This window comes from Dermacentor silvarum, chromosome 7 (genome assembly GCF_013339745.2).
Source record: "Dermacentor silvarum isolate Dsil-2018 chromosome 7, BIME_Dsil_1.4, whole genome shotgun sequence".
Classification (NCBI taxonomy): Eukaryota; Metazoa; Arthropoda; class Arachnida; order Ixodida; family Ixodidae; genus Dermacentor; species Dermacentor silvarum.
The window spans coordinates 57,050,605-57,064,972 of record NC_051160.1 but is presented as its reverse complement, the minus strand read 5'-3'; the positions used below and the strand labels follow the sequence as shown (position 1 = coordinate 57,064,972).

Below are 14,368 nucleotides of genomic sequence, written 5' to 3'. Positions count from 1 at the left end.
TCTTGAAATCCGGATAACTGGTTTTCGAGACCGGATTCACTTCCCTCCGGTTAAACCGGTTAGCTGGTTTGATGGATATTTGCAAGCATTAGTGCAGACGTATTGTTTGCATACCTGCCAACTCTCGCAAATTTCCTGCAAAGTTTACGAATTTAGACTCTCTTTGCGATTTTGCAAACAGTGCGCCGAATTTTACGAAAACTAAATTCTTTTGCAAAAAAGTGTCATGGGTTGGTCCCCAGACTTTTAATGGGAAGTCTGCAGATGGGGAAAGTAATGCACGCGAACGTGATATGAATGAATGAATACCTTTTATGAATGAATATCCACCGCAAAATGCCATCTCTGTGTGCACATTCAGGGTCAAGCAAGTCGGTGGTTTAGCTTGAGGAGTCGTGTAACCTGACGGTCCTAAATGTGGAGCCTTCAGTACGCAGTGCACACCAGTTTGAGCTGGGGCATTCCATAAGAGTCCACCTGGTGAACTGTCCATTTCGTTCGCTGCTGATTGGTTGGAGCTGTACCAGCCAATCTGCAGACTGGCTAGGGTCGCATGCCTCCTCCTTGCTCGTACCCCAGCCCAGCCATTCGGCAACAGCCATAATGGACATGTCTACTAGGTGTACCCTCTCCCCCCCCAACGCGTAGTTTGGTGGCCTACTGTAATGTTCTTTCTTAGCCTCTTAGAGCAAGGGAGCGTAGATGGGCGTTTTGGCAGTGCCACGTAGCACCTCCTGACCTGTGTTATTCTTTCCTATGATTGTGCTGCTGTGCAGAGAGCTCCAGGAGAAGATGCGCATATTCTGCCAGTTCCAGTCGGCCGCAGAGCACGAGCAGCTCCTGGAGAACCTCGAGAGTGAGTTGGCCTTTGAGCTCAGTGCGGGCGCTTGTTTGCGCGGTGGAAGCCAATTATATGCGGCATTACACTGGAGGGAAACGTGTCGTGCATTGAACCATCGGAATTCTGGGAACATTGCAAGTGTAAAGTGTACAGTCCTTATCGAACATGGCATTGGATATATTTAACTCTAGAGCATGTACACTTGCCACTCATCCTTCTCTTTGTTTCTTCATGGTACGGGTGGTGGAGTCTAGTGCTATCTTATACAGACAGACACTTTATTTTTTTTTTTTTTTGCCTCAACAACTCGCTTAGCATTCATGGTGCCCTTGTGCGCGATTCATGCAATTGTGTCTACAATAAAGGAAGCCGTTTGTGGGGTAAGGCAACTCGTAAATGTTCAGTTTTATTCAAGAAGAAGCTGTGGGTGAAAACAGATTTTTAAGTATAGTCAGCGTCCGATCTTTCGGACTCCTTAGGGGCCATGAAAATGTGAGAAGTATCGGGCAGTCCGAAAAAACGCATGCATGCCTTTTACGGCCCCCAAGGGCTGAAATCGCCACGGGCACGTCTGAAATAGCTCTCAAGGCCTGCCAGTACACTTACCGTAAAATTCCGAGCAAGCGCCCCCCCTCAAGCAAGTCGAAATTACTGGCAAAGTTAGGGGGGGGGGGGGCTATCCCGGAACGGCACCAAAATTCAAGATGGCAACGACAAAAGTTTCTCCCCCCAAAAAAAAAGAAAGCGCAGTGCGAATGGCATTACAATTTTATTGAACATGAACTTTATTCAGCCAAAGATTTGTTAGTGGTATTTATCACTCTCAAAACCACTGAAAGAACTACAGAAAGAGCGCATCGACGCTGTACCGATGCGTCGCCACGACCGGCGAAACGAACATTGGTTATGCAGCTTCTATTACAGGCAAAATTATGTCCGCTAGAGTAAAGTGACGCGTAATGTTCACATTATTAAAAACCATGTCCACGGTGAAATGTTTAGCACTAATGAGAATTCTGATACAAGTCAAGCTCAGCTGCAGTGCATGGCTACCGACGGCGGACAGCGAACCGCGACTCGACCATGCTCGCTTCGCAGCTGGTGGCACCGCAAATATCAGCATGTTTACTTCATTGTGTGAAATTATTGCGAGGAGAGGGTAAAGCGGCAACGAAGGTAACAAAATATTGCTGCATGGGAGCGTCGGCGGTTCGTTCTGAAGCGCCGTCTGCTACAGATTCGAAGTGAACTGGAAAAGGCCTAGCGACAATATCGGTGGCGAGTGATCATGTATTTGGACTAGGCTGAGCACTACCAAGTCATCTCCAGCATTTTTCAGAATTTATTGATTATTGATCGATTAGCTATTGATTGGCTATCAATTGGCTATTGATTACTAAGCTTAAGTAGTTCCAACAATGCTTAGCTAGACTTAGCCAGGCTCAGCTTGGCTAGTTCACAGGGGTATGTGCCATTGCGCTTGGACCCTTTCTGCACTGTCGCCAAGATCGGCCCACATTTTCTGTTTACGACAGACAGATTACGCTTGGCATAAACAGCTCCCCTGTTAAACAGGGGTGGTATTCTGTAAGAGTCCAATTAGTGGACTGTCCACTAATTGGACTCTTAATGAATACCGCCCCAGGAGAACTTGCGTAGTCGAGCAGGCTACGTCACTTTGGTAGCCATACTTTAGAGGCTGTACAGCGATCATTCGCACCCTCTGAAGAGCCCTGTGCATGCGAAAAAAGTACTTGTTTGCTCCTAATGCTCTAATTGAGCTTTTAATAAACGCTTCATAGCCTGCTATGTAATGATAGAAACTTGCTAACGTAAAGAGTACTGGTATGTGAACATCGTTTTATATTAATTATGATAACGGCTATTCATTATTTGATTCGATTTGTATTCGATTCGGTCTCAAAAATCATTATTCACACACTCCTAGTTTCTTTGCATGTGTAGTGCACGATAACAACAGGCACTACCAAGGAAAAACGCGTCTTGAGGCTAATAAGACATTTCGTTGAAACGTGTTGAACGGCTTACCATTAAAGCATGGCCGTTGTGCACATTTTTATGCCCGCCTTCATCACTCCTTGCAGCACTGTCAATTTCTGGCCCGCTCCTCTACAGGGGGTTAACTAAAAATGGTTAACTACATCCAACAATGGCTGCAATTTCTACTTGGACAAAATTCAGCCTCTTTTGATGGTGAGGACGACCACGATTCTGATGGCGACGACATAGTGTAACAGGTTCGCAACTATCACACCAATTCGGCAGCTGGCAGTTCAACAGGCGCGCTCCTGTACGTTGTTGATTAGTGAGCCCACGTGATCACACGCAGTGCGGTGCTCAGCCAGCTACCATTTTTTGGCGCTCATTTTGAAGTAAAGCCTGAGATTATTGTTATTATTGTTTAGGATTATATAGTTAGGTCACTCAAGTTGTCTTGTCAAGCCTTGTCGGCTGGTTGCAAACACAAACTGTCTCATTGCTGTGGTGGCAGCAACAGCTGAGTCTGTTGCTGCTGGCCCACGTTCGGTGCCATCCACTGGCATTTGGGTGTACTCTCTCCACTATGCACTTGTGTGCTTTCCTTGAAACGACGACGCTCCATCGTGCGTTTGCACCCATGCCAATAATGAGCGAGGTTCCGCTCCAAAAATGCTTCCTGCTTGCGCGGCTGTGCGATATGCGTTTGACTGTAGGCATAAAGGGATAGGTTTCAGGGTGTCTACCAACCGGGAAAACCGGGAAAACAGGGAATTCTCAGGGATTTTGAATATTCTGGAAAAACTCAGGGAAAACTCAGGGAATTTGTGCCTCTATCAGGGAAAATTACTCTAGGGATGGGCGAATATAGGGTATTGTCGAATATTTCATTGAATAATTCTATGTTCGTTATTCGCTTCGATTCGAATTCATGGATTCAATATTTTTGAATTATTCAGCGGTCCCGAATAGGCAGCCAAAAGCCACGGACGGTCGGTGCAAATCTCGGAGGCTTTGCTTCACGTCATGGCTACCATACATCAACCATAAATCTCGAAGGCTATATGTTTTTGCATTAAAGAGCCTGAAATGTGCGACGCAGAAGAGCAGAAACGGCGCTAGCGCACAACCGAAACGAAGCGGCGGAGTCCGCATGGCCATAGTCAGCAGCGGAAATCGTGCGTGAATGACAGCAACGACGCAACGCTTCGTGCCTATTTGTGCCTTTATTGCGTTTACCGCCGCGCATAACAACGCGTTGGCCGCGGGATTTCATAGTCGCCACCCATCATCGCGTCGATAGCTGCCGCGGTTTCTTTCGCAGCGGTTTCGTTTAGTTTCGTTTTGACTCAATGCGCACGTCGGCCGCGTGCCTAAAGAGCTGCCTAGTGGCCAGTGGCGCAACGACGGGGGGGGGGGATTCGGGGGTTGCACCCCCCCCCCTGAGGCCGACTTAACCCCCCCTTTTGTTTAACCCCTTTTCTTTCCTTACGCATTTGAGTGCTGCAACTAAGATGTAAGACGCGCAATCGTCTGCACACTCGCAAAAAGCGCATTTTTTTGACAATTAATTTCCCGTGAAGAAATCGAAATTAGTGCTGTTTAGATGGTATTGACAAGCTGTCAACCCTCTGGCAGAGATACTAGGTGCGCTACTGCTAGTGGCCATCCATGATCGCATAGACAGCGACCGCGATTTCGTCTGAAGTTGTTGCAGGGAACGGTAGTTTCGTTCTGACTCGGTGCGTGCGTCGGCCGGGTATGGTCACACTAGCGGCAAGTTGCCGCGCGTCAGCGCCTTGCCGCGAAGTCCACCGTGGCTATCGCGTCTCACCGCGCGGCAGCGCGATATGATCTCGCGCGCTCTCGGAACGCGGAATCACCGTGAGCGAAAAGGGTGCGATCGGACAGCGTCCAGAAATCCCTCGATAGAACCGCGAGAGACGACAATCGTCGATTGATAACCCGGCGCGGAACGGCGGAGGTCCGGTTGCCATTGCCTCCGTGACGTCACCCTCGTCGCTCTCGGCACCCTCGGCAAGCCGTAAAACCCCCGATTCCTGCCGCTTTTGCCGCGCGCGTCATGATGCGTTGCCGCTCGCGGCATGACGCGGGCGTTTTTGCCGCTATCGTGGGCAAAGTCGCCGTTCATAATCGTGTCGATAGCGGCTGCGGTTGCGATAAGCAGTTGTTTTGGTTTGACTCGGGGCAAAGCTGTCGAGGATGAAGCGCACCGGCTACATCACGATGGACGTGCGATACGTTGGCTGTGAGCATACTGGCGAAAAAATTATCGGGATGTGCGCGCGGTAGTGCAAAGCGTGTCGGAAATGATGGCGCGCGCCGCAGACGTGCTGCGAAGGAAATCGCGAGGCCTCAATCGCCGCTGCGAGAGCTAATCAGTCACGAGATGACGAGAATTGCAGCTTCCGCACTGCTTTTGTGCTAAATAGCGAAAGGATTTGCTCATACATTATACTAATAAAATCGTGCTGACGTAGTAAGCATTTGCTTATTGTTTTCGGCATACCCTGATAATTCGGACATTTTTTTTTCAATCCCGTGAAATTCGAATTAACTAGGTTTTACTGTAATATGTGATATATACTGTTCAAACTATTCGATTCGAAATTATTTGACCAAATCGCTATTCGCTTTGAACTTCAAATCCACTATTCGCCCGTCCCTAAATTAGCTGTAATTTAATTGAAAGGGAACGAAAGCTGTGGTAATGGAGGGAGGGAGGGGAGGTGACGTTTAGCTGCGCCCCCAAATGCGTATTTATATAAAAATGTGGTGAGGCGAGAAGGTGGTAAAGACTTCAGACGCTGCTCGACAAGTGTCCCGTTCGGATCTCGTCGAAAACTTCGGAGCCGCCCCCAGAGGCACAGGCAACAGTCACCAGCGCCGTGCGCGTTCGGTGCGAACGCGGGCAAAACGCCGACGGCGTCGACAACAGTTCGGCGCATTGCTGGTGCTGCTGCATGTCTAAGTTTATACAGCTGATCGATAAAACTACTATCCTTACTCCGTAAAGCTCTCTACTAATTTGCTATCGCAATTGATGCTTCGCATTTTTTTAACATGCTTACTAAAGAGTGACAGCATCAGGCAACATGGTGTCAGCCCATCTTGATGTAAAAGAAAGTTCCGTTTCACTCAGGGAATTTAGCAAAATCACTCAGGGAAAACCTGGAAAACTCAGGGAATCTGAAAATGTCAACTTGGTAGACACCCTGGGTTTTGAATGTACACCTTTTTCAATTACAGTCTTCCCTACAGCCTGGGCAAGTGCAGTGTTGAATGACAGCATGTTATCTTTATACTCGCAAACAACACAATGCTTTTGGGCCGTAGTATTACCTCTGCATGGCGCCTATATTGTGCCTGCCATGTCTCTTTCAGGGGAAAAAGAGCTCAAAGCCAGGATCAAGGAGCTGCTGAGGTATCGGCGAAATGGCATTACCAAGCTGGATGGTAAGCACTACACTAGGGGGGGGGGGGGGGGGGGTATTTTGCCCCGAAGAATAATGTCTTATTCTTCGGGGCAAAATTACATGGCGTTGATAAACAAGGCATGGGGAGGGGAAGCTGAATATTTTTTTAGCACGAAAGTGTTCTCTGTCGAGCTGCAGCGAAAATCTGTTCCATGTACATCCGTCATGCGATCATCATCGCGCAAATTTCCTTGCATTCCTGCGAAATGGCACCGTTTTGCGAAGCTGTCGGAGCTGAAAGGGGAATGGTGGGAGAAGGGTAGGATGACACGGAGGGGAGGGAGGATCGGGAAGAGTTGTTGGAAAGGGGAGGATCTCATGAGACGCACCCGGTGGCGCTGACATCGCTTGCGATTCGCGTGCACCCGACGCGACGTTCGCCACGTGTGCGACGGTCCTGGGACCCGAGGATTCCCACAAAGCCCACTTGCTGAATGCACATCTGCTCACCTTTAAGCATGTGTAGGGGAGCACGCGTGCGCGATACTGCCAGAGTTCTAATTACGCAATTTCACCACACAGGCACTCACCATTGGGTCTGACATACATATGATGCCTGGTAACCTCTTAGGTGCTGTTTATACTGTGCAGCCGCACACCGCATCCCCCACTACGATGTGCCTCATAATCAGATCATGGTTTTGGCACGGGAAACCCCAGAATTTAATTTTATTGCTATAAATGGTTAAAGCTCAGAAGAGGACCGTCAAGTTTTGTCTCCGTTTTGGGGGAGTGTTCTCATGAACTTTACCCATTCTAGCAAATGCTTAGTTGCACCGGCTTCGTTATTGTCTGTGGTGATTTATGTCTGTTGGGGTTGCAGCTCGGGGGCAACAATGAGAGACGCATTGACTTACAGCCTGGGTTCTTTTCTTCCCTTTCCTTTTTCAGAATGCTCAGAATTCGATGTTGCGAGGCATCGCCGGGAAAAGCGCAAGGAAGCGAAAAAGAAGTCTGTAAGTGTTACCTCTCACCTGTTGCTCGTGGATGGGCTGCATGCGGTGGAGCATTGGTGCCTCCCTGCTGCAAATATTTTTGGTACATCAAAATTTAGCAATGATTCATTTGTGTGCCAGGATAATGCAATGATTCTATTCCATCGTTGTACCTTTTTGTGTTTTGGTTCTATTGGCACTCTGCCCACTTCATCACCAGGATCAGCCGGTCACAGGTGGTGGTGGATCGTAAGAAAGGAACAGGGTCAAGTGAAAGGAATCGTTGCATTATGTCGGCCATGTTGCGGTTTTACCAGTGACACTGGAATTTGCAGGCATAGTGGGGTGGGTAGCACAGGGAGTAATACATTGCACCTTTCGGTTCTAGAGTGCATGCTTTTGTGTCAGTTACAATTTTTCCGCAACAGTCGCAAACGGGATCGTGGCCCACACCTGGACTAACCAATTCGGTACTTCCGATCTGCAATGCATGCGGTTCTCGCCGAAAACACCCGGCACGATTTTGTAAGCATGTAAAGTAACTTTTACTTTTGAATTAGCTTTTTGTAATCGTAATACTGAAAGCGATGAATCGTCGTCACCATTCTACGCGTGAACTTCTGTCACCATCTTGTGATTACAATGGTGACGATGCTGGCTCTGACAGTAGTCTGCTGCGAATGCCGCAAACTTAGTTTTGTATCCCGTTGCATTGCGCAGCCAATTTCTTGACATAATTCTTGGGGCAGGAAATGTGAGCATTAGAAATGGGTAAATATAGTAATCATTCACTGTGGGCTACCATTTTCACTTGAAAATCTTCCTGGGGCAGGTCAAAATTGGGCGTTTTTGATGGGAGATGACCTGTCCAAGATGCACTCACTGACCCCTAGCGCCACCAAGACAGACGTCGCAGCCATTGATGTCACCATTTGGGTCAGGCATGTTCATGCCAACCGGTCAAGTTCTAGTTCTCCAGTGAGGGTCGGTTTCAGGATGGAGATAATGACAGTTTTAGCTTGTAGAAATGTGCGAGTGCTGTCCGAGTCCTTTGGTTAAGAATAGAATTAACAGCAAAATTGAATTAACCACAGTTGAATCAATGAAAGTGTAAGTAACACTTGGTAGTTCTGGTGGTACCTTTTGGTTTTGGTTGACCTCGGTGTGATAAGATCACCAACTACATCATTGCATTGGCATGAGTTTATAACCACTTACGTTGCTTGACATGCCTGTGTGTGCCGTGAAACTAGTCAAAGGAAGAGGGGCGCTCATGCCGAATCAGTTTGCTCTCAACGCAGGCACCCGCCAGCTCCGTTCACAAAAAGCCCATCTCAACGGCATCAAAAAAATACGAGTGAGTATTGTTCCCTCTTTACCCATGCTGCATGCCGGTGAGGCATTGTCCGTAGACGTTTGGGCAATGCATGCTGCTTTTCCATGGGCAGTGCCCGTCACTGCCCATCCACATAACACATTGAGCTTTTGTCGCTCCTGTGCCACCTGAAATGTACACAGGCGCTATCAGCCGTATGATTCTGTTCCTTGTTTCAGGTGAAAGCCATGCTGTTTGTGGTGAAAGCCAAGTCCTTGCTCGCATTTTTGATACATTTTAGCATTCGCATGTGTGCCCTATCGGCAAATCTTGGTCAATTAATGGCAAACACCGTGCGTGTGATCTTTCACTCATGCACCGCATTTGGTCACCGGGGTGATAGTGCGGCATGGTGACAAATGACCTGCTTGCTCTTGTGAAACTTGCTAGCCACAAATCTCTTGTGGCAACCATGATTGTCACTCAAATTTGGATTTCGGTGCAACTGCACATTGCCAAATTAGACTTTTCCCACTGCAGAGCACAAGCCTGGGATCTAAAGTTTTTCGTTTTAGTCAACCTTAGCGGAAAAATGGCTGTTGTAAGAAGCAGGTGTAAATGCAAATGAGAGAGAGAGAGAGAGAGAAACAACTTTATTGAAATAAAGACTGTGCTTCGTTACTGCGGGTGGAGCCCCTCTTCCAGGGTCCCACTGGCTATTGCGGCTCACCGGGTCTGGTCTAGGGTTGCCAATTGGCTTCCCAAGCCCCGTTCGGGGAGTTGCAAATGCAAACGACAACCTGGACTTGTGGCAACGATGTTCACGGTGCAGCTTGCGCAGATTGAGTGCGAAAAATTTTGTGAACCATTATTGGTCACCATTATACATTGGCTCTATGGGGCCTGTGGCGATACCGCAAATATCTGCGGAAGATTATTTGGCAGCTGTATAGCCGTTGTACGTCTACATAATGTGAAGCATTGCGCGAATCGTTGCAGGGTTAGACGCGGCCCGAGATACCCGTTGTCATCTTTGAGGCTTAGGCAAGCTTACATTCGCACTCCTCAAATTTGGCCTGTGTCTGCAGCTTCTTTGGGCGGAGGCATTTTGGCGGGGAGTTTCGACGGGCCCACTCGACAAGGCTTGTTGCGGCATGAGCCACGCATCGAGCTGACGGGGCTTGAGCAACCCCACACGAGCTTTGGAGTTTTCCTATTGCATTAAGACGGTGCCGGAAAGCCGAAGCAACTCGAGCTCGTTCGTGGGTGACGCCACAATACGATGCTGCCAGAGCATAGCATGATGCTCTCGCGCTGCCTGTAGCAGGGAACTGTTTGGGTTACTGCCTGTTTTTTAAAAGCGTACAGAATGTTTCCAATGGCACTACCCCACAGGTGCCCTGAAACAGATAGGTGAAGATGTTCATCGCAATAAAGTTGCTGGCGATAGCTGTGAATGCGACGCGCGACGACCAGCGAGCAGATTTGCTGGTACCGGAAAAGGAAACTGGGTGCATGACGGTATTTTCACATGACACGGGCGGACAAGTACTGTGTAAAGGTGCCGTGGCGGGTGCCTACTGCTCTCGATAGCACGTGTCTTGTGCCTTTTCTTTTTCACATTTGATCTAGCGGACGGAAAACCTATCATACGATAGCAGTTTGACGATGTACTGATGGAACTGTATTAACTGATATAAAAAGGGGGCGTAACTGTATTGGATCTTTTTTTTTTTTTGTTCTCAATTGCGAACATTAGTGCTGGGAAGTCATATGAAATGTATTAACGAGGTTCTACTGCATATTAAATTTCGTGCACGTTTCTTTATTGTTGTGTTTAAATGCCGTTATCGGTAATTTCTTGACTCCTCCATAACCATTGCAACCTTATTGAATAAGTTAGTTAATAAACATTTGTTCATGAAACATTAGTTATTTGTGCACAACGGGGAAAAAAAAAAAGAAAAATGTGACTAGCATGAACAAAGCCCATGAACATACAGTGGGTTCCGTCCGCATAATGCCCTCCATTAATGATTTTTTTATTTCTTGGTCACCTTTAGTTGCCACAGTGGGTATTAACTTGATATTTTCTTAATCTTCAATCTGCTAGTATTTCACTCACATTGAACTTTGCCCAGCCGCTGCAAAGTGCATACCTTCTGCTACAAAGCAAAGAATTCCTGCTCCAAACATCCGTGGCCGCTTCCACCCCATCCTACACCTAAGTAATTCAGACCCAAATCAGACCCCCAAAAAATGGGATGCATTACTTCAGAATCTTAAAGCATGTCTATGTTCGTAATGAAGTTCAACTGTAGTTTCACCTGTGGCGGCGGGACTGCGAGATTCTGATTTCTGCATGAAATGAGCTTGGGATGTGTGTGATAAGGGAGTAAGGCCGATGCACTTCTGCTGCTCATAACGATTAGTAGTAAACTGTTAGCTGCGCCAGCGGTTATCTCTCTTCCTCTTCATCATTTAATAAGGTTTTCAGCACATGTTATGTGTGTTTGCATATTGATGAAAACGCCCTTTGAACGCCGTGTTGGCAGGTGCTATGATGACCGGTGTGTTACTCGTGTGCATGCAGTGAATGTCATGTGTTAGCCTTCTTCTTATCTTCTTTATGTTGTCTTGTCTTATTTATAAGTCAATTTTTCTACTCCTCCCTCCTTACACTTATGTGCCGTTTTCAATCTCCTCCGCAGAGAAAAAGGCGGCGTCGACACTATGCTAAGCGAACAAGGTATGTCACCATTTTACTTTGGAAGCTGTTTTCGGGCAGTTTGGTGGTGAAAGAAAGTGCGCTGTAGTGGCTGAGCAGCCATCAGGAATGAGCGTGGCTTTTGTGTCACGAAGATGACGGTCTCATAATGGGGATCACGGGAGGATTTCAAGAGACTTGGAGTTGGTGCTACTGTTGAACAGTCCGTCGAATCTCCATTATATCTGATATGGCTATAAGCACGCATAATGTACTAGCAAAAAAAAAAAAGAATTGTGTAAATTTTACATAAACTTCGTTATATATCTAATAATTTGTTATATTCGTGATTGTTATACCAAGGTGTTGCCACTCGGAGAACTGAGACAACCATTGCCGTGAGAGATATTTTTAGGCAGAGCGGTGCACACTGCTTGTCAAAATCTTGATGGACTTTATGCAATGAAGGTGCAACAGTTCGCAGCACATTTGCATGAGCGTGCTATAAATGATGCATGCAAAGATTAATGATGAGAATAATGATTAAACGAAATTAGATTGTATTGTAAAATGGTTCTTTTGCATCAATGGAGAGCATCCAGTCCATGCCATGAAAAAAATGCAATGTTGCCAGAGTGCTTCGATCTGACCGCAGTCTGTGAACAAATGCACAATTGCAAGAGAATGCAAATGAAACCTAACATTACTTCTGCGAACTGTTGGGATGCATCTCCGCAGAACATTCTGTGTGAATAATAATAATGTTAGTTCTGCTTCTTCGTGTACAGACTTCCAGAACTGATTGCTACAATGTAGCGCATGAAAAGGAGTTATTCGCGAAAGTCAGCTAGTGCTGAGTGCTCTTTTTTTCTTTGCAGAGGCACCGTGACACGGTTACCGCATTCCGTGAGCGTTTGCATGCCAACTGCATCGCGTGCAGTCGCAAAGTATAATGTGTCACTGAAGGTGTTGAGTAGACGTCCTACTGCTCGGCATTTGCAAAAATCTGTTCAATACAGTTACGGCATACAATGACCGAACAAACAGCTTTAATGAACTATTTTTTATGCTGTGATAATTGTTCTCAACAGCATTGCAGTACACAACCTGAGGTGGCAGACGTGTAGATGCTGCTGTGTGTGAGTGCATTGTTGTAGCAGTTATGGGTCTTTTGGCTGATTTGTGCCTTTACTCCTTTTTCACAGAGCTCTCATTTAATTTTGCGACGGGAGCTTCTCACTTAACCTGTGTGTCCATGTTGTCCCTATCATATTGAGAGAGAGTATTTCCCCATTAAATTGGCTCGCCTGTGTCACACCTCTTTTTATATTTTAAAAATTTTGTTATTGAAGACTCCTAGATTGCCGCTTCAAATATCTGTTTTGTTTCTCATCCACACAAAGGGCACGGCTGTGACAGGACTGTTTTATTGTGGTTTAGTGGCATTTTGTGTAGAAGCAGTTAAAAATTATCTGGATGCATCGCTAGTTACCCTTTAACTGGCAAGATAAAAAAGGCTCTGCCTAGAATTTTTTTTTTCCTTATTTCTTCGTATTGCACAAATACACACCAAACGAAATACGAAAACGTTTGTCTAAAAAACTAGGGGAGATACAGTAAGTCAACAGTATTGTTGATCTGCCAGTTAAAGGTGAATGCTGTTTGGTACTTGCTCACGGGAGCCAGCAGCGAAGCTTTTTTTTTTTAGAGCTATACTAATGATGAAAAGCAAAGGAGTGAAAAAGCGGTTTGTACTTTTCAAATGCAGAAAGACATTGCATTGTGAACACTTGGAAACCAGAACCATGTCTGGGCCAAAGAAAACAGTGGCCTCACTGATAAATATTGGCTAGAGGAAAACCGAATGATTACTATCCTGCCACAGCTACTGTAGACAACCTGCCATAACCTTTATAGGCATTTGATTAAAGCATATTCAGCCATTTTTGTTCAGAAAATTTAGCTCTGTTTCATGCACTAGATTTTGTCGTATAGAGGTGCCTTCCTCCGTTCTCCTTTGTCCGTGCTTTGTTGTCAGTAATGAAAATCAATGCGAAACTTCAGCTCGTCGATGTCGTCTAACAAGCATGAATTTGCGTAGCCTACATAAACGATTATTACGCGATAGGAGTAGATCCACCAACAAAGTCGGCCAAAGGACATTTTTCCTGCCTACTGACTGCTTTTGCATTTTAGAATCTACAGTTTGATCAGCTGCACATTTCGCCGCTTGAGTGAAAGCTCTGCGTGGCTCGCAATAAGTTGAATATTTGGGCTGCACCTCACTGCACTCTTGTATTCGCTGCGAAGTAACGTTTTGTCCAAGGCTAGTTAGAGGCAATATTATTGCAGTTACTATAAGCTATAACCAAAATTTTTTTGGAAATGTGTGTGCCAGCTGCCCGAGACATTTCTTTCTCACCCAAAGCATGACTTAAGATGTGTGATTGACAGACACTATTTTGTGGAAATGCAATATTTACTAATAACATTCATTAAGGCCATGGAAGGTAGTACTTCTGGTGCTCAGCACGAAAAGCGTGCCTCAACCCTTGACTGGCAGCTCAGCAATTTGGTTGACTGTTTATAGTGCACCGCCTGCAGGATATCTAATGGCAAAAACACTTTGACAACGCCAGTGTATGTTCTTGAGACGCACCCGTGTGCACATGCGCTTGTTTGAGCAAAAGAAGCAATTTTCACTGTGGAAAAGAATGTGACAACCACACGCGCTTAGAAGAGAATGACTAAACCTGCAGGTTTTGTCACCAAAACATCTGATAGTGCTCATTGTTGACATTTTTCTGAATACCACTGTTGAGCAGGCAACTAAATTAAGGTGAACTTTTTATTTGTCTTGTTCTTGCAGATGTTTTTGTAAGTGGTCAGCAATAATATAAGTGGGCTCTAGAAATAAAAATTTAATTCTTCGAAATATGGTGCTGAAAAGTACATATATGTAATGAGGGAGCCTATTTGAAATAAGCACATCAAATTACATAAATGTAGCAGTTTACAGCACCATAGCTCAACGAATAAAGATTAAAAAATTTCTCGCTCAGACCCACACCTCCC

At 46.1% G+C, this 14,368-nt stretch overlaps 1 protein-coding gene across 4 annotated transcripts in view; it reads left to right on the top strand.

The window, feature by feature from the left end:
* The window catches only part of LOC119458058 (transcriptional adapter 2-beta), a 40,690-nt gene that overhangs the window by 14,808 nt on the left and 11,514 nt on the right, over nucleotides 1–14,368 (top strand). The window contains exons 10-15 of one of the 4 annotated variants that reach the window (XM_049670721.1): nucleotides 777–856; nucleotides 6,245–6,316; nucleotides 7,228–7,292; nucleotides 8,557–8,628; nucleotides 11,298–11,335; nucleotides 12,172–12,199. In XM_049670721.1, the coding sequence (XP_049526678.1) occupies nucleotides 777–856; nucleotides 6,245–6,316; nucleotides 7,228–7,292; nucleotides 8,557–8,628; nucleotides 11,298–11,335; nucleotides 12,172–12,199 (355 nt within the window). The remainder of the gene's footprint in view (nucleotides 1–776; nucleotides 857–6,244; nucleotides 6,317–7,227; nucleotides 7,293–8,556; nucleotides 8,629–11,297; nucleotides 11,336–12,171; nucleotides 12,200–14,368) is intronic. The other 3 variants (XM_049670722.1, XR_005193416.2, XM_037719855.2) reach the window with 3 other exon arrangements.